Source organism: Pempheris klunzingeri, chromosome 5, assembly GCF_042242105.1.
Source record: "Pempheris klunzingeri isolate RE-2024b chromosome 5, fPemKlu1.hap1, whole genome shotgun sequence".
NCBI lineage: Eukaryota > Metazoa > Chordata > Actinopteri > Acropomatiformes > Pempheridae > Pempheris > Pempheris klunzingeri.
Window position 1 is genome coordinate 24,710,705 of NC_092016.1, and position 24,478 is coordinate 24,735,182.

General features: G+C 40.6%; 1 protein-coding gene across 1 annotated transcript in view; it reads right to left on the reverse strand.

The window, feature by feature from the left end:
• The window catches only part of syt9b (synaptotagmin IXb), a 45,522-nt gene that overhangs the window by 16,130 nt on the left and 4,914 nt on the right, over positions 1-24,478 (reverse strand). Inside the window, exons 2-4 of the mRNA XM_070830732.1 lie at positions 8,262-8,437; positions 6,570-6,787; positions 5,777-6,317 (exon numbers count right to left, since the gene is read on the reverse strand). Coding sequence (XP_070686833.1) covers positions 5,777-6,317; positions 6,570-6,787; positions 8,262-8,437 — 935 coding nt within the window. The remainder of the gene's footprint in view (positions 1-5,776; positions 6,318-6,569; positions 6,788-8,261; positions 8,438-24,478) is intronic.

Below are 24,478 nucleotides of genomic sequence, written 5' to 3' on the forward strand. Positions count from 1 at the left end.
AATTTATTTTTCTATAAGTATGCAGTTCAGATATATGAGAACATTACAGTCCAGTACATATGGCCAGGGATGGCTAGAGGCTCATTCTCTGCCAGGAGCCATGATTAATGCACACAGAGTGGAGATTGGACCAGTGCAGGGTCCCTCCCAGTAATCCCAAGGGAGCTAACCTAGTTCTGTGGGGGACAGTGAGAGAGTAGGAACATTTCTTTAGAACTCCCTTACTGATGCAAAGTGCTGGGACATAAACACAAACACAGACGTACGCGCAAGCAAACACAAATCAGATTACAGATCTGTTTTGAACTTTCACGTACAGTAAATGCTGTAGTAGATATTGTAACCACATCAGGGTCAATATCACTGTGACCATAACTCAGCTGTCACATGTAAAGGGATGCTTTTATTTCATTTCATTTGGTGTTTTGCGTTTGTTATCACAGAGAGAACCAAAAGCACAAGCTGAGGTGTAAATAAACACCAGGAACACACAGGAAGAAGCCTTTTCATGTGATTTAGAAACTAAAAGCACCAAAATAATGTATCTTGAATCATAACATGTATTTTATGCCATTCAAATTGCAAAGCTGAATATGTGATTAGTGAATAGTGTCTTGCAAGTGTCACAGTGTTGCTCAATATTCTGTACAAGTTGGAAAAGTGGAATAATTTGCATTGCTGATTGCAGCCTGTTTGGCTAAATTGATGATTAGTATGGGATTATATTTAGACAGAGGACTCCTCAGATTTGGACACAGGAAAAAGGACAGCTGTAGTTCATAAGTCTGACGCCTCAGAGGAGGTTCTAACCCATTTATACTGACCTTATTTAGCTGGGAATGCTGTTAGAGCCTGGGTGGCATTAAAACAATATTTGCGAACAAACAAGATTAGTGTGTGTGCCTGTTTGCATGTGTGTCTGTGTGTGTGTGTGCGTGAGAAAGAGGTAGGAGTGTTATCCCACCGGGCCCTTGGTCAGAGTGCTGACCCAGCTAACGATCATTTTCTGGCTTTGAACTTAATTACTTGATGATGAGCATCTGTGTTGTGTTTCAAAGTAAAAATCAAGCTGAGCAGTGGCCATACTTCAGACACCAGGGGTAGCTCCCTGAAACACTCTGTCTGATACGCCTGATTTGGGGTCCTTTGATACCATTTTCATGGCTTTTTATAAAATTCATAAAAATCTCAAGACATTTAGACATATATTGATTGTTCGAACAATTTAAGTGGATGGTGTTTCTGATTGGAATACAGAAAAATGTTCAAAAACAGTTACAGCATTGACGTTAGGACTGATAAACTAATTTGCAGCATATTAATACCAATAGACCAGACAGGTACACATGGGTACTTCATAAAACGTTGCAGCCATGAAGCTTCTATAGATGTCAATAGTGTTTGGATATCAATTTTAAGTTTATAGACATTCCTTTCGTATCAAACAAACCATTGTTTTATAGACATGTCTAATTATTATCTTGCGTGAATCTGAGCACTGAGCTGGTGATTCAATCAAATATATATAAATATCTAGATAAGTGTTGTCTGTAAACAGCCAGCCCTGTTAACCTACTGTTTGAGCTAGGTCAGGCTGAGATTTCTTTGTCTGCTGCTATATACTGTATGATTGTACTCCAGCAGCCACACATCAGTAGGCCTAGCAACTGTCACCAGCAGCATTTAGCTATTTACCATACTGACAGTGAATATTCATGCATCTTATGTGCCTCAAATCACAGTGTGAAAGATTTTCATCACAAAATCTTCAGCCAATCTAGACATTTGATGCCGTGATGCCAGTCTGGTCTATGAGAGCTGCCTGGTGACAGTTTGTGTTTCAGTACCACAGCAGCCCTCTAGTCGAAACCAGTAGGACCAGCTATTAGCGGCTACTGTTGAAGAAGCAGTATATGAATGACAGTATATGTAAGTGTCCACAAATACATTAGCCTTTTACGAATCGTGGGTGCCATGATGGGCTGGTAGAAAAAAGGAACAATTAAAGATAACAGTGAAGCTAGAAGACTTTCTCTTCTGGTGTCCTACTAAGAAGAAGAATATTATAAGTCAAAGTGCCCTGCAGTGTAATTTGTACAAAAACAGGACTAGTGTTGCATTCATGCAATGTCGGTAGAATGGAAAGAGCATTGGAAACCTCCCATTATTCTGCCTCGATGGTGTCCATTCATTATTCCAAGACTGTTCACGCCTACTCCCAGCCTTGTAGTCGCAGCAGCCTAAATTAAGCACATAACAAATGAAACAGATACAAACAAAAAAGTACGCCCCCTACTTAATTAGCTGAATGAATTATATTTGTGTAAATGTTAGACTTTATCTAGATGTAACCACGCTGCCTTTGCAGCCATTTTGCCACCGCAGTTTGCTGACACTAGTAGTTTTGTCCACAAAGAGGGAGCTATCGTATCGTCACTGACTCCTCATTATCTCTGAGTCAGAATTACAACTACTGAGTTATGTTCTGCTGTTTCTCCTCAGATGCGTGTAATATGATCTACAGGATAATATAATAATACTGGCATAGCAGTGAGCTAAATGAGCCAACATCATGCTGACGTTTAGCAGGGAGTGGTTACCATGGGAACCATCTTTGTTGAGCAGGTTCTCATGCTAACATGTGCTTATTATTATTATTATTAAACTGAGCCAGAGGCTGATGGAGTCGCCATTGGTTTTCCAGATATGTGGCCATAAACCGAAATATTGGACAAAATCAAATTCAGACTAAAGGTGGTGCTGGATTAAAAAAAAAAGTTGTCCGGAGGGGAACATGAGTATGTGTACCACATTTCAAGCAAATACATCCAATAGTTCTCAGACATTTTAAATAAAAGTAAAAATGGCAATGCATGCAAATACAGATTAAAATGCATAATAATGCAGTAATAATAGATTGTGTGCTCCAAAAGTACATTTTAGTCGTTTTAATATCATGGAGTCATGAATACAGAATACACAGCCAGCACTGAGGCCAACAGTTTTTGCAGTAGGTTAAATATAGCTGTTTTTTCCTCCATCACAGCAGTACAACAAAGAGAAACATTGATTAAATTAGTAGTGAAGAGTGCCGGCCTCATTTCTGTACGTTAATTGTTTACAGCCCCAAAGATTTCTCTGCACTTTGTATCCCCGGCCTTGGCTCAGTTGTCTACCTGATTCGAGCTGCTGTTCTTTCAAAGGGTCTTATTATGTTCAGGAGTACATTATGTAAGAAAGGAAGAAAAGACACAAGGGAATGAGTCTCCGACAAGCAGATATGGATGCTTATATGGATCATAAGGTTGCTTACAGTGTCAGTTTGCGGTTTTTTCATCCACGACAACATATGGAAATAAACATTTAAAACTACAGTTATTCTACTCGTTAACTTTTATTTCTTTCCTCCAATGATACTCTGCCTGGTGATAACCCCTCTGCCTTCGGCTTCCTGAGGCTGTTGCTGTGTGTAAAAGAAATCTTGACGTGAAATAAAAAGCCATTGTCTCTCTTTCTGTCAAACATAAAACGCAACAATCTCCTCGAGGCTGACAGCAAACTGCCAAAAACAAGCCTACGAGTTCCCAGCTGCCAAACTTAGTGTTCCTCAGGTGACCTTGTGTGGTCGACATAGTGATCAATATGACCCAGACAGACGTGATCACAATGAGCAGTTTCCAGTTATTAGTACAAAGTAATGCAAATACACACACATACAGAACCGAGAGTGGAAATGCCTCTAGTTCCTCAGAGGGAGTGCAGCTACATGATGATCATCAGGAGGAGCCCAGTAAGAGCTCTTAAGAGACACTTAACTGCACCAGAAGCCCTCTACTAACTGTAAGTGATACACTTGAATCCTCAAACAAACCCTCATCAGGTATTTTTATTGGGATAAATGTATTTGAATCAGTGCCACCAGCTCCCTGTTGCTACTTATATGGCTGCATAACTCCACAGATGACAGTTTCGATTATGGGTTAGGTTGCATGCTCCTCTAAACATTTGCTATCATTTAAACCTGCTCAAAGTAAAGTATTGCTACTGAGGTTCGAAACTTCGTCCTGTAAACAATGGAGTAAGGCTTGGATGTGGTAGAGGTGTCTCAGTAGGTGGATGTACCAAAGCAAAACAGCACATTAGGAGAGCAGCAACAGCAGCTTCAGCGCTCCGTCTGTGTCTGCACAGGATGCCTGCAGGCCCGGTGCTGATAGCACAGGTCACACATGTTTTGGTAGCACTCAGAGTCCAATATACTATAGTGAAGACAGAACAAAACACATCTGAAGCATAAAAATGAACTTCAGGTTGCAGTTCGATGTGCATAAGCGTGCTAGTAAGCGGCCTGTAAAGGAAACAGCAGATTGCATGAAAGCTTGTAACATGGGACCTGATTCATCTTAGAGGTGTTCAGTGCATGTACGAACAAATCTTCATCAGCGAAACTTGGAACTGAGCTGGCTGTATTGAACCATTATTGTCAGAGACTGGATCTGTAGCTTTCAGCTCCTCACTGGTGACTGGCACCACTGTAATCTCAGCTGTGATTCACAGTGTTACTCCCTCATTGAACACATATTGAAAGACAGCAAAGGCCACAGAAACACTCATAATCTAGTAACTCAGTCATAAATAGCAGGCTGCTTAGCTGCTAACCTTATGTACTTGTAAAGGCTTGTTTTATACCAAACTGAATGTGACATCTTGGATTAGCAGTGGATTTCCATTCTAATCCATACGTCTGGCTATTTTAAGGTCTGTAAATTCCCTAAACAAAGAGAAAGGGGGGGGGGGTACCTGCATATACAAACCACTACACTGCTGATGGGAGGTTTCTTTTAATTAGATTTCCATCTTATTATGTTCTATACTCTGGTCTGAATGTGCAGAAAAGTCCACCCTGGATTTTTCTTAATAATTAAAGTTTGTGAAAATGCTGCTATGAGTTATCTATTGTGAGTGAAATCTTGCACCTAGCAACCGTAAACTCATGTTTTAATACAGAATCTTACTTGTTTATCTGATCTTTTTCCATAAACTGATTATTTGTGATCGTGCTCATCAGCTCATGGTTACAGTCAACTGGCACTGTTTACCCATCAACCATAAAAGAAAAGTTTCATTCCCAAACTAAGCCACACCAGACTGCAGTCCTCACTGAACTACAAGACAGGTGAGCCATGAGGAATCCCCTTGCAGGAGGATCTAACTTCCTTACTGGGATACTCAGTGTACTAACGCTGTAGATTTATCCAAGTGAATAATGTAATGTAGACAGCGTCGCTGTATCTCTGTCAAACCAACCCCAGTCTTATGTCAGTGTAGATCTGGGTCACTACCCCCATGTGTTTCCTACTGCTTTCATTAAACATTAACTGTGTCTAAGTATATTTCTATGTCTCTGCCTCTTGAAAACACAGATGAGTTCCACTTGGATAGGAAATGAGATATGTCCATTAATCCATCTCCTCCCCCCTGTTGTTGTAACAGGGTTTTTGGTTCTTTTCAATTGCTTTAGCAGATTCTGGACAGACTGAGGAAGAGACATGGGATTCAGGCTGGTATGGATACTGCTGGTCTGACAGCCCTTCAGATATATCCAACTGGTCAGTTGCTCTCTATTAACAGACAACCTACCATGGTGCTGACGGTAACAAATGCAAAGCTATAAGGATAGGAAATGTAACATCAGCGGTGTCAATGAGAGGAAGAAGGAAGAAGGAAAAGTCAGAAAGTGATAGAATTTAAAAGGAGTGGATAGAAGATGGTATCTCACCGAGGTTACGTATTGTATGTCCCGGCACAGTTTTGTCTCCCGGGGAAAGTCAGCAAGGTCCAGGAAGTTGTCCACCACCACTTGGCCAATCAAATCATGGCGAGAGAACCTGTCGAAGTCATAGATGCTGAAGTGCAGCTTTCGGCTCGACAGCTCGGCGTATGCCACAGGAAAGAGAAACACCTCATCAAACACTGGGTTGAGTGTTTTGCGGTGCACCTTGGTCTGGTGCTTGGTTTTGCGGTCAGGCAGCAGATAGATCTTGACGTAAGGATCAGAGGTCCCTGAGAAGTCCTTGGCAGGAAGGTCCTGGGCCTTGTGGATCTTCACGATCAGCTGCTCCAGGTCAAAGTCAAACTTCAGGATAAAGTTGAGACGCCCGCAGCTGTCAGTGCGACGACCGTCTTCTGCGTCCACTGAGCGCTGCTTGTAGAGTTCTGGTTTGATACGACCCAAACCAGAGAGAGACTCCTGGCGCTGGAACTGAGCAGGGTTGAAGTCTGGGTTGGACAAGTTCATCTGACGACGGATGGAATTGTGCCTGTAACAAAGTTAGATATAGAAGATCATTTAAATCTTTATTCTTTTTTGAGTCATTGTTGCTGTCAGTGTCAGTGCCGCAGCCACTGCATTCCCTTAAGTCAGATGTTTTATATGCTGTCAGCTTTGTGATAAAGTATCTGTGAACCCAGAGGTCTATGTTCTGTGACTGTGTGACTGTGTGTGACCATCTGTGCTTAACCTGCCAACTCTAAAAGTTGGACAGTAGCTTCGGGGATTGATGTGTACTGACCGTACAGACGAGGTGGGCTCAGTAATCTGTCTCTGGACCCTGTCCCTGGCCAGTGTGTGGACCTGGTTTTTCTCCACCTTGGTCTGGGTCTCCAGCGGGATGTCAGGTGATGTGTGGCTTATCTTTAGGGCTGACTCTGGGACAGCCACAGCCAAGGGGGGCCCGGAGGGCTCCTTCACACAGCCATCCTCACTGTACTCCCTTTCCTCCCCGTCCACCTGCACAGCAGATATCAGTGTTATATAGTGTCAGTGAATCCTATTATAACTTGGAAGGGAGAAATAGGTTGGGGGCCTTGAGGAGTTTTAAGCAGGAGTGATATCATGCCTTAGTAAACCAATTCATTCAAGACACAAAGAAAAAAAGCTTAAACACACCATAACCATATTGAAAGTACTTAGGCTGAGATTAAACATAGTACTGAGATACTGAATGAGAACTCAACAGATCTTGATATACTAATTAATGTTTTATTTTGATATGAATACGATATGAAAGTAAGCTTGAATGCTAACCTTTCAGGTTAGATAGGTATCATGGCCTGTTACAGGTAGGCCTACGTTTAACCTACAAACTAGTTAATATATCCAGAAGAAGCAGATGTCAGTTTTTCTTTGCTAAAAGAAGAGTAACATGTGTTTTGAAGTTGTGTTAATTTGGACCTCAAGGGTGTGGCTACACACCAGGGCTGTAACAGGCTACTCAACACACTCTACTTCCTTTAACTGTTTTAAATCAAAGAAGGCTATCGAACTGCACTGAAAATGTTCCTATTCCAAAGCAGCTATAGGGTAATAATTTTATATTGAGCAACTCTATAAATGGCTCTATGGATACAAAGCTATACATCCATATATAGCATGCAGACATTCAATAGACCTTTCATCTAACTATTCATTCAAATGCTGGTTGATTGGCAAGTGAATTTTAAAAATATATGTCCCATATATGTCCCAGAGTTTGGTTCAGAATTGAAAATGTATCGAACATTGGGGACAGCAAACTCACCTTGCCCAGTCATATTAATGCTAGGCTTCAACAAGTGACTTATTCAGTGACAGACCAATAAATTGTGTGTGTCCTATGAGGCTACCGTGCCATACCTGGATGTAAACAGGGAGAAGTTTAAACTAGCTCTAGCTTATATTGATGATGCAGATATTAAGCCTAATTTAATACTGGATTTACTTTACTGAATATATTTATTCACCTTATTTATCAATAAAGTAGAATAGTGGTCTCAGCCTCCCTTGTGTGAGCTCTTGATTGGTTGTTCAGTCAATCCTATTGAATCCTATTGTTTTGTAGCTTTGAGATGCCTTCTTCACCCTTTTTACATCAATTTACTTATGTTAGATGGAGGATCGGGAGGAGGCTATTGTTAAATTAGTGTGTACTGCATAGCTGGCACAATGCCCAATATACTGTACATCGTCATTTGAAGTAATCCTAACACACTTAAAAACTAATTCATTTGCTTATTTCAGATATTCAATAATAATCTATTAAGCTTTGTGGCTGGTGAGGTGCCGTACATGGTCGCCACAGGTCTGCATCTCTGCTGTGTAAACTATCTCATAATGGCAAAATAGAGAAAGAAAATCTTTACTTTAAGCATCTATGCTCATTTGACATTAAGACAATATACATGTGCCATATCACTGTTGAGTGTGAGCCTCTTTTCCTCTTTACCTCCGTGAGGACGGGCTGTTGGTCCCCTCCCAGGAAGTGCGCCCCCTTGAGGACATCTGGGAGGAAGCGGCCACTCAGCGGTACCCAGCACAACTTCCATGACACAAAGAGGGAGACGCTGAAGAGAGCAAGACCACAGGTGGTCACCAGCAGGGACAACAGGCTTACCGATACATCTAGAGATGAAAGAGAGAGAAGAAGAGGGGCTCAGTGAACAGTGAACACAGCTCTGCCAGTGAAAAACGCTGGCACAGACAAACCTGGCTCCCCAGGGATGACAGACTGTTCATTCAGAACATTAAAAGAGATGGAAAACCTATTAAACCTCCGCCCCCTCCCTATAGGCAAAAGTTGAAAAAAATAATAATTACTCCCATGGATTATCTAAATATATCAACAATTAGACACAGCAACACATTACTAGGTGCTAAAATGCAACACAGTTGCACTAAAATTCCAAACAGCCCTCACAACCGAACAATAATCACAGGAGATTAATACTGATTATGAATTCATGTTTCCAGGGAGTTTGGCAGAATCATGAGCGCATGTCAATTGCTTTCTTTTTCGGCAAAGTCATGTTATTTTCCTTTTCATTTCAAGCTTTGTAAAGCAACTCAAAGGCAGCAAGGAAAAGGAGGAAAAAATGTAATTTCAGTGCTTAGACATTATTCTTTCCTTTGTGTTTACCGTGTGGCATGTTGACATTCAGAGAAAGGAGGATACTTATGGACACTGTAGGTTTAGAAGAGAAATGACTCCCACGTCCACCAGTACCAATACTTGAAACAAGTCTCTGCATGTGCAGACCTTTGAATTCATTGTTCGCCGTCTCATCTTGTCTGCTTTCCCATCGCTCTTCCTGCATACAGTAGATACTCTAATTGGACGACTTATTTTAGACACACAAGATGGATTGCTTCCATATATTTCACAGTATTGTACATGGCTTCACATGATTGAATGTTTGAGCACAAATGTGGTAAAGGGATGAAAGGTGCTCCATAGCAGAGACAATGTGTCTACTGGGGCAAATACCAGATCTGCTATGTGGAAGCAGCACAGAGTACAGCACATCGCAGTACATAGGCAAGTAAATCAAACAGTGCTAACTTTTGTTTTGTTGCAGCACATACAAATAATAAACAAGCTGCACGTTGGTTTCTTTAGTGATGTGGACGTGTATTCTAGGGTGTGGCAGTACACTGTGACATCACTGCTGGGTGTGGTCAGAGGTGAAACAGATGTCGAACCAGAGAACAGCTGATGAAACGTTATAATATCTAGTGTACAACTTGCAATGTGATTCCCAAATCACTCAGATTTGATTTACGGATTCTGCTGTAACCTATTACTTCTCTGTAAAGTTGCTTATTCATGTATTTTAGTTTTGTTCATTTCAGGATTTAACTCTAATTTATCTCATTTGTTGAGTTTGTTTTTGAGTTGAGCAATGACGTAATTCGTGTTAAACTAACAGGCTACTGATGTAGAGGGGATGTAGCCTGATAATCCAACTGAATTTCTTCTTTGTTTCACTTCACTCATTCTCAGCCACGCTCATTGACATCATTATTTTTCATCAATGTAACTAGGTAGCTAGTTCGCATTTCCATTTTCAACCCCGCCCACAAAGTTCTAATTGGTCAATTGCTTCTCTAATCAGGGGAAACAGCCGTCAGTGGGGAGAGTACCATACCTATTCGAATTGCTAAAGAAATCAGAGATGTGGGCAGTGATGAGGTCTGGTAACAGACTGTAGAGGATGGACCATGTCAAATCTAAAAATCAGAAGAGGAGAGAGGAAGACATACTTTCTTTTAAGTACGTATGATGTAAATAGTGCTCACAAATAGAGATGGGATTTATGGCTCTTTGAAGGGAGCCGGATCTTGAGGAGCCGTTCCTTTCAAAGAGCCGTTCAAACGACTGACTCGTTGTTATATTTACTTATTTATTTATTAGAAGTCAACCATGGGTAACTTGTTTTCATCAAGGAAACAATCACTGGTAGCAGTTGTAAAATAAGATTTGGTTCAGAATAATTCTAATTTATACATATATATTCTGAAATATTGATTATAATTTCATTTGGCTTGTGTTTTCAGTGTAATCATTCCATAAGATGGTGCCATACCAACATGCTTTGACAGTGAGATCACTATTTTGAATTTTCCCCTCACCTAAAAAACTTTGTGGCACAATAAAAACTATGCAGGCTGCAGATAACTTCCATGCAAAATAACTTTAGTGTGAAATTTTCCACACATGAACATTTTAACAATACAGAAAAAATATGAAAATAATAAATAAGTATATATATATATATATATATATATATAAATAAAACTAGAATAGAAATTAGGACATGATACAAATGTGAATGCATAATTGTACTAAACTACCTGGTGTGTGTTCACCTGAACTACTTTACAAACAGGAACTCAGCTCCTTGACTCGAATCCAACTTTTCTTCAGTCGTTAATATCTCCTGCTCCCTGAATGTAAATCTCTTCAGTCCAGTCGGGCGGCGCTCACTAATATCTCCTCCCCTAATGCTGCGCATCTGTAGCTGCGTTCACGTGAATGGAGCGTGCTGTGGACGACTCAAACTCGATGTCATTAGTCATTCAGGTGAAGGCAGCGTGGACAACTCAGACTCGTGGGGCACTCGTGGGGAACGTCACATCTCTACTCACAAAACTATAACTAACTATAAGAGAGACAGAGTCACAGAAAAACTTGTGCTCTCTTTCTTTCTCCGCCATGCTTTCTTCTTCACTTCTCTTTTTCCCTGTTGCTAGTCGCTCGAAATCAGGCTCAGCAGAGAAAAAGAATATCTTATTTTTTTTTAAGCCACCAGACTGAGTGTCCTTGTTTAGTACAATGTCTTGCAGACTCCATGAGACACTAATAATATCAATGAAACACTGAGCATCCATACGGCCTGAGGTAGGTTATTCACAGGATATTCAACAGGGCTGAGATCTCCTCTCAGTGAGACAGTGGAGAGTGATGAGGCTCTATGTGAGATATGTGTGTGAGCTCGTTTATGGACACAATTAGAGTCCAGTCCAAAAAAACAAAAAAAATCATCTATTAGTCTTCGTTATGAAACTAAAGAGATTTGGGTGCAGATTCAGAGGACTTTAGCGACCCAGATTCACTGAAAGATTCAATGAAGAAGAAAACTATGCACAATTATTCTAACTTCCACCCATATCTAACAGGGGACGTGTCATTTTTGAATATTCGAATACCCATTAAATAATAAAACAAATATTATGCGACTATCACTTTGGTTTAAAAGTATATTTCCCCACATATTTTTGCACATCCCTATTATCTAACTACCTCTGTCTGAATTTTGTTGTCTGAATAATTTGACTCATTATGCATGAAGTATGCATAGAGTATTTTACATTCAATTACAGAGGACTGCAGCACTGTAGGGAAAATAACTGTATATTATCTTCACTGATAACACACACACACACACACACACACATACACCTGAAACACAAAGTAATCAAACAAAAAGGACCTCCTATCAGTGAATGTATGGGACACAGGAAGATACTAACCTGGTACATGTTACTGTACTGCTACATATAGTGGCTTCAGACCCTTTCTCTTTTGATTAAATGTGTTTTTCAGCATTTCATTCTTCATACAAAAACACAAAACCCTTAATTAAATCTCTAAATGTCTCAGGTGTTCAGACCCTCATTTATGCTACATAATCAGCGTGAAGATACTGTGCCACAGAGGTGCCATCGACATCAAGTCAAGGTATAGAATGTTGAATTAAAGCACAAGATGTGAAAATTACAGTGTTGAATAGTGTCCATGGCAACGACTATCATTGGCTTCTCCACCAAAGCAGGTGGCTGTTTGAACATGGATGTAGGATGTTCAGGAGCTATTTTATGTCCATTTAATTCATGTTTTCATTCCCATCGCACAGTGAGGTCATCTCACAGCATCCATTAGCTGTCAAAGGCTAAAGATCTGCTGTGATCTCGCTGATTAGGGTGCTGCTAACATGACAACATGTCAACCCACAAGTGGCAGTGCACCAACAGTCCTGCTGTCTGCTTCAGTGTCAATTTACTGTCTACTGTTTTCTAAAGAAAAGCCCGTCCTACACCTGAAAATGCTAAAAAAAAAAAAAAATCCAGCTCAGCTACTCCATGTTAGCAAATGGTCTGATTCTAATTTTAAGGTCTGAATCAAATTTATATACCCATAAATGTGGTCCTAAATAAAGTAAGAGTTCAAAGCTAATCACTACTCAAGAAAACGGCATTAATTGATTTACTTCTTGTGGTACTTGGGGGCAGAGACAAGTTAAAACACAGAAATGAAATATTATTACTTTATATAGAGGATATGGTGAACATGCACACAATACTTTTTTTTTTTTACGTATCCAGCAGACACAGAAAAAACATCAGCATACATTTGGATTGTGTATCTGTCTACCTGAGCAATGTAACCCCAATATAGCTCTCTTTTGGTCTCCACCCACTCCATAGACATATCTGGCCTTTAGCTGCTAAGCTGCTCACTAACTTGCACATTATTTACATACATTGGATTATTAGAGCTCTTTTGCCTGAAAACTGCTGCCTGAACAGACTTTTGCTAGTGTGAAACTTTCACAGATATGATAGTTCATAAATGGTGGTAAATGGTGAATGGTTTGTATTTGTATGGCGCCTTTTTAGTCATAACATGACATCCCCATTCACCAATTCGCACATCATTGATACAGAAGGAATCTAAGTTGGAAGAGACTGTTCTTTGACACACATTCACACACTGTAGCTACTTCAGGAGCAAGTTGGGGTTCAGTGTCTTGCCCAAGGACACTTTGACATGCTTAGACGAGCCGGGGATCGAACTGCTGATCTACCTACCTCTACCTCTGAGCCACAGCCGACCCTAACATGTGGCGCCTCAGATTTGTTCTAGTTTTTATAACAGATAGAGATATTTGTATGGAAACATCTCAAATAAATTATATAAATACTGTACATGTTGCTATATCTTAATGACAAAAATTGGTAAAACCTAAAGGAGTCTGAATATGTTTGCAATGCAGTGCGTTGTGTGTTGCACAGTATGCTCATTCGAATTAGAGCGCTACAATATGTGAAATGAGGCAGGTAGGGCACCGCCAGCCCTCTAGTGTGCAGCTCTGCACTGGGAACCAGCTGGGATGAATTGAAAGCAGTGGAAAAATGATATACAGTGCGCGTCTCGCCTTCAGTGCAGGGCTTGTGTCTCAGCTGGCACAGATAGCGCATACAGCTTGTTCCACTGTGCTCTGGCTTTGATGTGCCACAGAGTTGATGCATTTGTTTCGTGAAAAATAGAAATATTTCACACCCAAAATTCAGCTTTTCTTTATCAAAATGAAATTATAGCTCAGAATGTTAGCAGTTTATCTTCATACAAACCTCGTTTCTGTCCAAGGCTAACGACTTCCCTTTCAAACCAGACTCAATATTTGAGTAAGAAAAATACTGAAAACATTGTTGCCCCTTCTTTGGTAAGTTAGGCTTTTAAATTGAGTAAAACAGCCCAGACAACCCTGTGGCTTCATTCAATTACTTACTGTTAGAGCCTTTTCTGAACCCACAGGGTGTCTCCGCTTTTCATGTCTCCTTGTGGGATGCAATCAAGGCACCGTGGCCTAAACTCTGTACAGCTGGTGGCAGTTAATTGGATTCAGGAGCTCCAATAATCAATAAGCTCCTTCCTCACTAAAGGAAGTCGACAATTATAATTAAAAAAAGGTTAGAGAGGTTTTGATTAGTGTAATTGTCTGTGGTGGGTTGTTTGAGTTCATGTGAATATGTATGAAGGAACAACGGGTGCAAGGAAGAGTCTAATGCTTACTGAGGTATTAGTGGTGGCTTACATCAAAGCCTAAGTGGTCACCAAGGCAGTAAAATCCATTGCGGAGTTCTCATTTGACACTTTTGGTACAAAGACAATATGATCTATGTCCAGCTTAACCACAATCTAACAAGCACTCTGAATTGTACTATCTCCACATACACGCATGGGGTAAACATGAAACAAGAGCGATGCTCGCGTTGGAGGATGTTCAATTCCAAAACTGAGAACAAAGAAGCAAAAACTGTAAGAAGTGGATTACAAATGCTACAAATGTTAGCATGCCCAGCTAACCCAATGTTACTGTACTTCCAATGCTAAGGAGCATTTCATACTACATTACTACATTATGTTGCGGGTTTACATGGCTTTAACGAGCAAACAAACAAAAAACAGCAAATATTCACTACTAGCCCAACATCAGAATCCATCAGCTATCGCGTGACCACAATGTAGCCTGCAGGAACAAAGGTTTCTGGGCTTCTGGTGTCACCAATGGATTAACAGATATCTGGGCCAGACAACCAGAAGATATTTCAGCTTATCTTTATTAACAGATATCTGCATATGGATGCAGATAAATAAAAAGCTAAATTGTCATAAAACAATGGCTGATGGGTTCCAAAGATTTCAACCAACGCTACTCGCCTCTTTTGCTCTCCACACTGACTGTTGCTCAAACACGATTGGTCAATACCGCTCAGTCTATAAACAGACACCACAAATCTTGTCCATGGCCTAAAGATTTTTACAGTTTTACAGAGATTATCCCCTTGTTGCCTGTTGTCGCAAATTTGCCTCAAACCTCTTCCGGTCTTGATGCAGCTGAGGTGGCCTCTGTATCCCACTAATGCCGGTTGATGCATCTTCTATGTATACATTATATACACATAGAAGCATACATACATAAATAAATATATATATATTCTATGTGTATATACATATATATTTTATTATACTATTGTTATATTGTACTGGTCTATGCTATGCTATATTCAAATTAACAATCTCCACTTCATTTAGCATCTGCTTGAATGCAAAAACACAAATAATTTCTTTTTTTATATAATTATAAATAAATTCAGGCAGTAAGGGGTTATACCATCAGTACCCTTTTTCACAGTTCTTGTTTTAGTCAGCTGGAGGTTTTTTTTTTTAACCACCTGATGTGGCTAAAGATAGCTAGTTAGCTGGCTAGTTTTACCAGTATCGCTGGCTGAAACATTGAGCAGGTTTTTGTTGCACACGCCTGGCTACCCTGTTGCCAACCACCAGCTACAGATGAGAATCTGCTTTTGTCTAATTGTCTGAAATCAAGGGCCCATTCGTTCTAAGATAAAAATGTAAAAGATTTTGAGTGATAAATCTGACTCAGTTATCACTGCAGACTGTCTATGTGCCACGTGAGAATCAGAAGCTTTGGCATAGTCAGGCATAGCTATGGTAACAAAGCTGAGCGAGAGGTCAGCTCTGTAATGATACTAGACTTATGGTGTAGAGTTTGACTGTAGGAAGTTCATGTGTGAGAACAATATTAAACAGTGTTTCATTTTAATCACTAATACGACACAATTCATTGTCTCAAATGCTGCCACCAAATTGTTGCATAGAATATATATGATAAAAGCAGTACCTTTTAGGTTTTTCAAGCCACTTCACTGGCAGTGGAGATTGGGTCAGCACATTGGTGGAAGAGATCAGAGTCACATTTGCATTGTCGAACAATGCGAATGGATTTTCCTGATAGAAGCCTTGGCAGAGGCCTTCTCCTGCCTCTGAAGTGAATCAAGCTTAAAAACCGCAAAGTGAACAGACACACAGATGGCTGCTTTTATTGATTTGGACTAAATCTCCCTTTGATGAGGCGTTGTATAAATCAACACACTCTAGGTTGGCTGGTTATCCAGCTATGCTGCATAAAGGCGTATTCAGAATGGGTGCATCTGAAGCAGAGAGAGAGCCAGCGGGGCCAACTACCAAACTTAAACTTCCCTGCCAGTTCCGCATGTTTAATTTACTGTGTATTTCATCGTGAGATGCACTCTCTCACAGCAGACACGCCATCACACTGTCCCCCTGTAAGAGGCTAGGAGAGTTTCCAGGCAGGAATAAGGATTTATTCATTAACCTTTTGAGTATGTGTGTATCCATCTGTCTCTTTCATGTGCTGTCTTTATTTTGCATTCATCCATAAGTCAGGTTTATAATCATGTCAAAATCAATTTATTACTACTAATTTAGCATGACTTTTCCTGGTGCAGCTTCACCTAAATGTAAATGAATATAAACAAACTACTAACTGCCATGTTTTTTTTTTCCCAGCAATGCATTTTGTGACATTACTGACTCGCTGAATGTCCGATCAACTAGAAGCTGACATTTTTTCAGGAATCCTGTAAATCAGGAGATTCCTTTGGGATTTTTGCAGGACTGGAGTCATTGTCACTATTCATTACTTGATTGGACAGGACGGGGAGAAAAAAGCAACATGAGCAGATGGGACAGGAATCATAATAACGTTGGTTGTTGGTTGGTTGCAGCGACCTGACCAGTGCGTGACGTGTGTGGATTGATGACACATGGTTCAAAATTCAATATTCAAATGCCAACAATGGAGTTGGAGTCAGATTTAGGGAAGAAAGTGCACAATGATTGATCGCACTGACAGGGCATTTGGACCTGTCGTAGGTTTTAAACAGGTTTCCTAAGAATCATGTGTGATGTTGATCTGCTTTATCTCTTAACCCACAGGAGCCTAAGACAGTAGCCTAATACTCCAAACTGGTCATCTGTTTTACATGTATGATAAAAAAAAAATATTGAAATGATATTCGATTCCTTTAGTGCCCAGACAGCACTGTAAGCACTGACCGTTGTGCAGAAGAGAGGACACACACTGCATGACAACTAGAGTTCATTGGATTATTGGTTGGAAGATGCTGAACCAGGTCCTGGCCAAGGTCAAAACATGTGACCACATCAGAGGGACTGTGTAGTCGATCCTTCAGCTATCTCTCTGTATGTAATTATTGTTAAGTGCTCTAACTTCTAGATAAAGCACTTTAAAGGTAGAATTAAGTTACTGTTAACCATTATTATGTATTATAATTATCTTGTGTTTGGGTTGCAAACAGTACAAGTTTGTACTGTTTTTTTTCTAATGTATGGGACTTGGCCTCCGGAACAAGGAGGGTGGCTGTGGCTCAGAGGTAGAAGATAAGATATTTATTTATTGATCCCTCAGTGGGGAAACTTTGCTGAAGCACAGCTTCAGTGTGAAAGAATAGTCTCCTCCAACTTAAATTCCTCCTGAATGAATGATGTGTGAATGGGTGAATGAGGATGTGATAAGAAAGTGCTTTGAGTAGTCGAAATGACTAGAAAGGTGCTGTACAAACACAGACCATTTACATTTACCATTTACATTATCTTTGTGGCAGAGCAAAACATTTAAGAAGCATTTAATCAGACTTTCCTGTGCCCGCACTAACTCAAACCTGACTTTAAAACGTGTAAGAGCAGGCCTGGCATGCCTGCCTGGCAAGGCTGCTTAAATAATATGATAAATAAAATCAACAGTTTTTTGTTCATCAGGCCATTTTAACTCAACTATTTGGTCTGTAAATCTTTTTTTAACTGAAACATTTAATATTTCAAAAATCTCTGTCAACAAGTTGAAACTTTTATCACTTAGCCCTTCCTTATTTAGCGTGCACTGTCTCTTCCTTCCACTTCAGATTAAGGCACTTGGAAGATCACTGAAGCAAGCAGCTGAGACAAGATAAAACACCAGACAATGCTCCAACCCCTTTGATGCGGCTGCCAGGCCCCTCTCCACTGCTACCTACCCTCCCTTTCCACCTCGTCCTCCCAACTCAGGGTTGCCTGGGTCAGGAGGAGGTGATATAATACACTGCTGATTTGAATTGTTTTATTCATAGTCATTCAAGTAGCTAACAGCAGCTGGGCCTTATTCGATAATAATGTCTGAACTTTTTCTCACTGAACGGGAAGTTAAACCTGGCAGTTGAGTTGAAAATCCACCTTTATCACAAGGTAGCCACGGCTCTCACTCCTAGCCTGAGGCATATTTTAGAAAACTCTCCTCACTGAAGAGCATGAGGGGGTTATTAGCACACTGGTTACAATCACAGAAAGAGCAGGGACAATCTGAGCCGAACAGGGTAATTCATAGTATTAGCACAAAGAACAGACAGAGCACTCGCAGAAAAATTCTAACATAATTAAAAAATGTTCTACAGCACTTATGGAGAGAGACACAATACACACAGACAAACACACTCTAATTCCCCACAAGCTGTACATTAGCACCATCAACATTAGGACAAATAAGTATTTTACAGTATGAAGAATTTTGTTCTATAACCATCTTTTTTCCTCAAAAGATCCACCTCCAGCAGCCACAGAGGTGAACAACTTCTTCACAAGTAGTGTGCAGGAGGAGGAGAGGTAGGAGGACAGTGGTGGCACTCTGAGGCTTAGGGTTAGTGAGTGTGAGTGCTAAAGTATAAGAACAAGCTAAAAACGACCAGTTCTCAGCTTGTGGAAGGAGATGTCAGGTGGATTGGTGCTGGATGCCAGGAAGCTGCTAACATAACCACTAACATTCAAACTCCCTGGACTCACCAGTGTTAGCTGGTTCTGATACGGCAGACAGTGCAAGTTTCCTCGCAGTGCCTTCAGTGTTTAGACAAATCCTTCTATATTTGTCAGGCCCAGTCAGTCTTTCTGCACCTGTTTTTAAATCTTTAGGGAGGTTGAAAAGTTTCTCATAAAAATGTCTCCAGCTGGTTTGCCATGTAAAGTAAAAAAAAAAGTGTTATACATACAGTGTGTATTGTCTTGGCTACTAACTACTCAGGTTTCAACAAAGCTTTCTTGCAAGCAATTTTTCACCATACGAAGAGTGTAACAGCAGGCCTGTGTTATCATACAACTGTGATACTTTCCATAGCAAAGTAAATGATATATGTACACATCAAAATATAACATTAGATGCCATGTTTGGGTGTGTAGTGAATTCCTAATACCATATTACCACTGTGGTAACATGGTATGGTATGGATTACCACTGTGGTAATATGGTATGGATTACCACTGTGGTAATATGGTATGGATTACCACTGTGGTAATATGGTATGGATTGCCACTGGTAATATGGCACTAGCAGGTAAGACCAAGGTGTTCTTGGCTCTGCCGATGTACTGGCCAAATCTAAGAAGACCATGGCAATGGAACAGGAGTATTTCAGTGGGAGTGGGATGGGACAGGGGACCTTCAATCATCATCACAGGTTTTACATCTCTGATGTACTGAATGTCTCCCAAAATATATCAAATTGTGTGATGTGATTTTCCAAAGAAAGTATCATAAAACACAGTAAAAAATGATGGCTTTGCCAAGCTACCCTGGAAAGAACACATGTTGCTAGCATGCTAACATTTGCTAATTCAGTCAGGGCATCACCAAAGTATGTATATAAGTAAGTCCTCACCAATGACCAGAAGTGACCTAGCACATAAGCACGGATCACATTCACACACACCTGGCCTCTTGTTTATTTATTATCTCTTGTCTCATGTTTTAAGTGCGAGTGTGTGCCCACAGACGGGAGGGGAATACATGTCAGCTCACTGATTGTTGAATTATTTTGTGTCCTGGGTTTTCGTATTCCCCGCTCTCTCTCCATCCCTCCCTCTGTCACAGCTCGGCCTCATTTTGTACTATGCCAGTATTATCACTGTTATCACCGGGAGGGAAAATGCCTTCCCCATGATCACATGACTGGTTCTGCAGATTGCTGTTTAAGGATTGTTTGGTGAATTCCAATCAAATTCAAAGAACATGTAAAATACACAAAAAGCCTTATAACTCTGTCCATCTTAGCTAGCTATTTAGTCTGAAATTTAACCCTTAGATGATTTTTTACACTGAAAGCCAAATATTAGATCAAACCAGTTGAAAGATTTAGTAAGAAAAATGTTTTACCTTTAGGCCCAATGAGATCTACGAGGGGTCAAAGATTGTGGTAGAGGCAGCCAGGGGCTGAACTGGATGCAGTTACTAAAGAAGTTGAAACAGACATAATACAGTCCTGCAGATGTGTGTGCAGTATTCATCAGTAACCTGGTAACAGACTTCTGCACATTCTGTGTTACATGTCGAATGCAACGACTGGTTCCATGCACTCTCAGACACAGACATTAAAAGTGGATGTGAGACTGTAAGTACGTTTTTCTGTCAGCTTTCTCATCAAGACAACTTCAATTAAAAATGGAAGAAACAAGAACTAATTTACAGGAGGATGGTGATCGTCCTGTTGGACTACGAGATGACTGATGCTACGCTACGCTACGCTCGTACTCCAAAGTAGAAGAAGACACCGAAATGAGACAATTCCAGGGCAATCAAGACTCACTTGAGGGAGGAGACCGATAAAGCAGCTGTGCCCTGCTGATAGCAAAGATTACCCACAGGCCAGCTGATGTAAAGGAAGACCTTTCATAAAGACCTCCTCAGCATCTCCCCACAGATCGGTCAAGGTGAGCATCGAGAGGTACAAAGCGAATCTCCAAAACAGCAAAAATCCAGAGATCTCTGCCAAAATTTGATCAGGACAATTTCTGACCTATAATGAAAAATGAAGCTATAGAGGTTTGCCTGAGACCTGATGGCTGTACGATGGCTGGGCTGATTTCCACGAGTTGAAGGACGATTGACATAAAAGTCAATAAGGTGACTGGGTTTATTTCAAGAGACCGAAGGAGTCAAAGAACATTTGAAACCAAAACAGACAGGAGAATTCCCAAAAGTATTGACTAGAAAAGGTTCTTCTTTTCAGTAATGGAAGATTAGGTCATATGGTCTCACCTAAGACAGGAAGTCTGTAAGGTGGATAAGATGATTACCAGACACTTGGGAAATCAAAGAATAACTGTGTCAAAAAAAGACCAGATGATTTCTAAGAACTTTGATGAGGGCAGTTTCTGGTCCATAATGGAAAATTAGGCCAGTCAGGCTCAACTGACGCAGGAAGCCCATAAAATGACAGAGGTGATAGGGTATTCACATTTATGCCCAATAACAACCAGAGGACTCCTGAAGATCTGATCCATCATAGAAGTCCAGCACAAGAATTATAACAGTAAGACATACTTTTGACCAATGACAGTCTTCTAGCTGGGCTTAAAAGTGGAGCTGTCTTCCCACATAGCCTGCTAGCTGCAACAAGGTACGTAGACAAGATGAACTGTACAGGACTTTGCAACATGAGCATAGCAGAACAGATACATCTCTTCGGCTGATTTCTTAAAACAAATCATCTCTGTGGCTGCAAGCATTAGCGGTGATGAGTGTATACAGAGGTCCCCAGTTCATTATAGGCCCAAACAACATGCTCGCAATGATGCCAGTTTATTCCTGTTTACTATCCAGCACACCTGCTCACATAATAACCAGCAATTAAACTACTGTACGGGTGTAAACATCACAGTTGAATGGCTGGTTTATTAGGGAAGCAACTCTCATTATTTTTCCATCCTACACATGAGCATTGTATTTCTGCTTCTTACTATAAATACACAATACAGCAATTAGCTCAGTGAGATATAGGACACCATTGTGAATATCCACTGGCAGTGACTTTAGCCACACTAGCTGCGGGGCTGTAGGGATGGAGATTATTGGTCGGTCGGGCTGCCAATCTACCACTGTCGTCCAAAGTGAAGCATCCGAACAACTACTAGATGGATTGAAATCAAATCGGGCAAAATATTCCCTTCCCTTTTGGAATTAATAACTTTGATGATGCCTTAGTTGCTCATCCAGCATTAACGTCAGGTCAAATTTTAATTCGACCTGTGCTTTAGTTAATGATCAATCTGACATTTCAGATAGTCTCAGCTGCAATTTCAGTTCAATGCTAATTAACTAAAGTCAGCGTAAATGTTCAGTCGAGCAACAATGAACGTGTCACGTATGCAGGCCATTAGCAGACTGGATGTGCTGCAGAATCATTTTAGCAGCTACTTCATTTGGCGTAGGGTTGTGTGAAATTTGACGTTCCTGGATTCTGCCTTTCTAGTGCTGTAACACATTCACACACCATTCAGTATCTTCCCCAAGGACACGTCAAATTGCGGACAGTAGTGTTTTGTGCTGCTTTTTCAGGGTTTTTAGCTCGCCTTTAGGGTTTAGAGCATAATTTTAAGGGTTTTGCGCTGCTTTATCATGGTTTTTTGCTTGCTTTTAGGGTTTAGAGCATAATTTTTCAGGGTTTCGAGCCTGTTTTTTAAGGTTTTTAGCTTGTGTCTAGGCTTTGAGGTTGTTTGTAGGGTTTCCAATAAGCAGATCATCAAGTATATCAGAAGTTTTTTTTTTCATTAAATACACTGTTGGCACACATTCTATTTCTGTGTAAAAGCACGTCTCATAGTGGTGACTTTGGTGCATGCGCACCACCAACACCACATGAGGTTGTCAGTTTCATTGATTATACTGGACGCATAGTGTTGAAGTAATTGCTCTGCCAGGTTTCCACATACATGACATGTGCAATGTAGCCGGCCAGTTAGTAATGTATTTTCCCTGGTTTTCTAAACTGTGTCACTTTTGGCTTTAAAAGGAGACCATTTGAAATCTCACTGCATAGTTCAATAGTACATGGTGGTCCAACTACTGTAAAGATGTGGTCAGTTTAAACCACAACAAACAAAGTATAACACAAAAATCAGCCATATTGACACCACACATACATGTAATATGCCTTTCAATATCTACAAGATGATGCAACCTCCAGGTTAATACAATTATTAAGAGCAGATTAAGCAAAGAAAGCCTATAGTTATGACCAATTTATTGTTCTCTACCTGCTACTGTCAGAGAGTGGGCCTCGGGCAACAGACATCTCATTAAAGTCTTTGATGCACTGCAGTGCTTCCTCTGGGGAGCCCGGCGCTGAGTACAGTTCAATAAGCTGCAACAGCCAAGTCAGCAGTGGGTCAATAAGAGACAATAGCTGAGGTGAAAGGGCACGGGAGTATGGGTCGAAGGGGAGGCATTGGAATAATGTCTTGGAAATGACTTTTACAGTGGAGAGAGGGGAAAGGAGGATAGCTGTGTCTGGAAAAACACCTGTACGAATGTACTTGAGAATGATGCAGAGAAGAGCCATTAACATTATGAGCTCTTTCAGGAATATCACCAGAGGCTCAAAAACTTTTAACAAAATATCCAATAATGCTATGTTGCCTAGCAACAATACCTTGAAAATGCAATCAGGGGTGTAATGAAAGCCAACCCATTTCTCCCAACATTTAATCAAAGCCTCATCTTGGAGACCTGCTTTCTGCATTTGAACTTTCCAGTGGATCACCGTAGCCACAAATACGGCTTTTATCAATTTCTTCTGAGTGTAACAATGTGAAACGCTCATGTTCGTGATAAGTCTGTCAGTTGTCAGCAATGTGTTGGAGCATTTGAAGGTTAGGCGGTCAGACGGAAGTGACTGTTGCTTGTCTAACAGTGGAATGAAACTCTGTGAGGAGGAGGAGGAGCCAGAAACACCAGCTTTTCTGAACTTCAAACTGAGTTTAGTGGGTCGCTAAATTAAAATGGGTTTCACCACACAAACTAGTTGGTTGTTAATAAATATTTACTCCCGGTATCTGCCAGGTGGCAACTGTTGAGCAGTTAACTGAGCTAAGATTACATTATGATAATAACATTGGTTAGGTTAGCATAGTCAGATATTGCAGATAAAACTGATTCTTGACTTTTGCAGCACTTGTGTTAGTAGTTCTCCAGTTGTCCTGTGATAGAGAGAGAACGTGTTCTGTGGAAAAGTTCGTAGGAATCCCTAGATGAGGTTCTGCTTTTCTCTTTCATTATACTGACTAAAACTGCACAGTGTTCAGAGATAACCAGATGTGTTTGAATTACAGTAGTTATGCCAGGAGAGTTAATCACCTTCCTCACTGATTTGTGACCAAACGTTTTAGGAGTCAGTTCAACAGCACTGTACCCTGTGGTCAGAAAGTGTTACTCACTTTGACACAGCATTTGATGTACAGTCATGATAGTAAAACTGTTTTCTATGAAAGCACGGCAGGTGCACAGCTGGAAAACACCTGGAAGAACCCTGGGTTTTTACATGACATCACAATAACTTTGCATTCTAGTAGCATAAACCAAAAGAGGCTTGGCAGCTTCTTTTTCAACAACTTCGTACAATCAGTTGGCATGTGTGCGTGAGAAAATATCATACAGTGTCACGCTGTTTGTCTCACAGG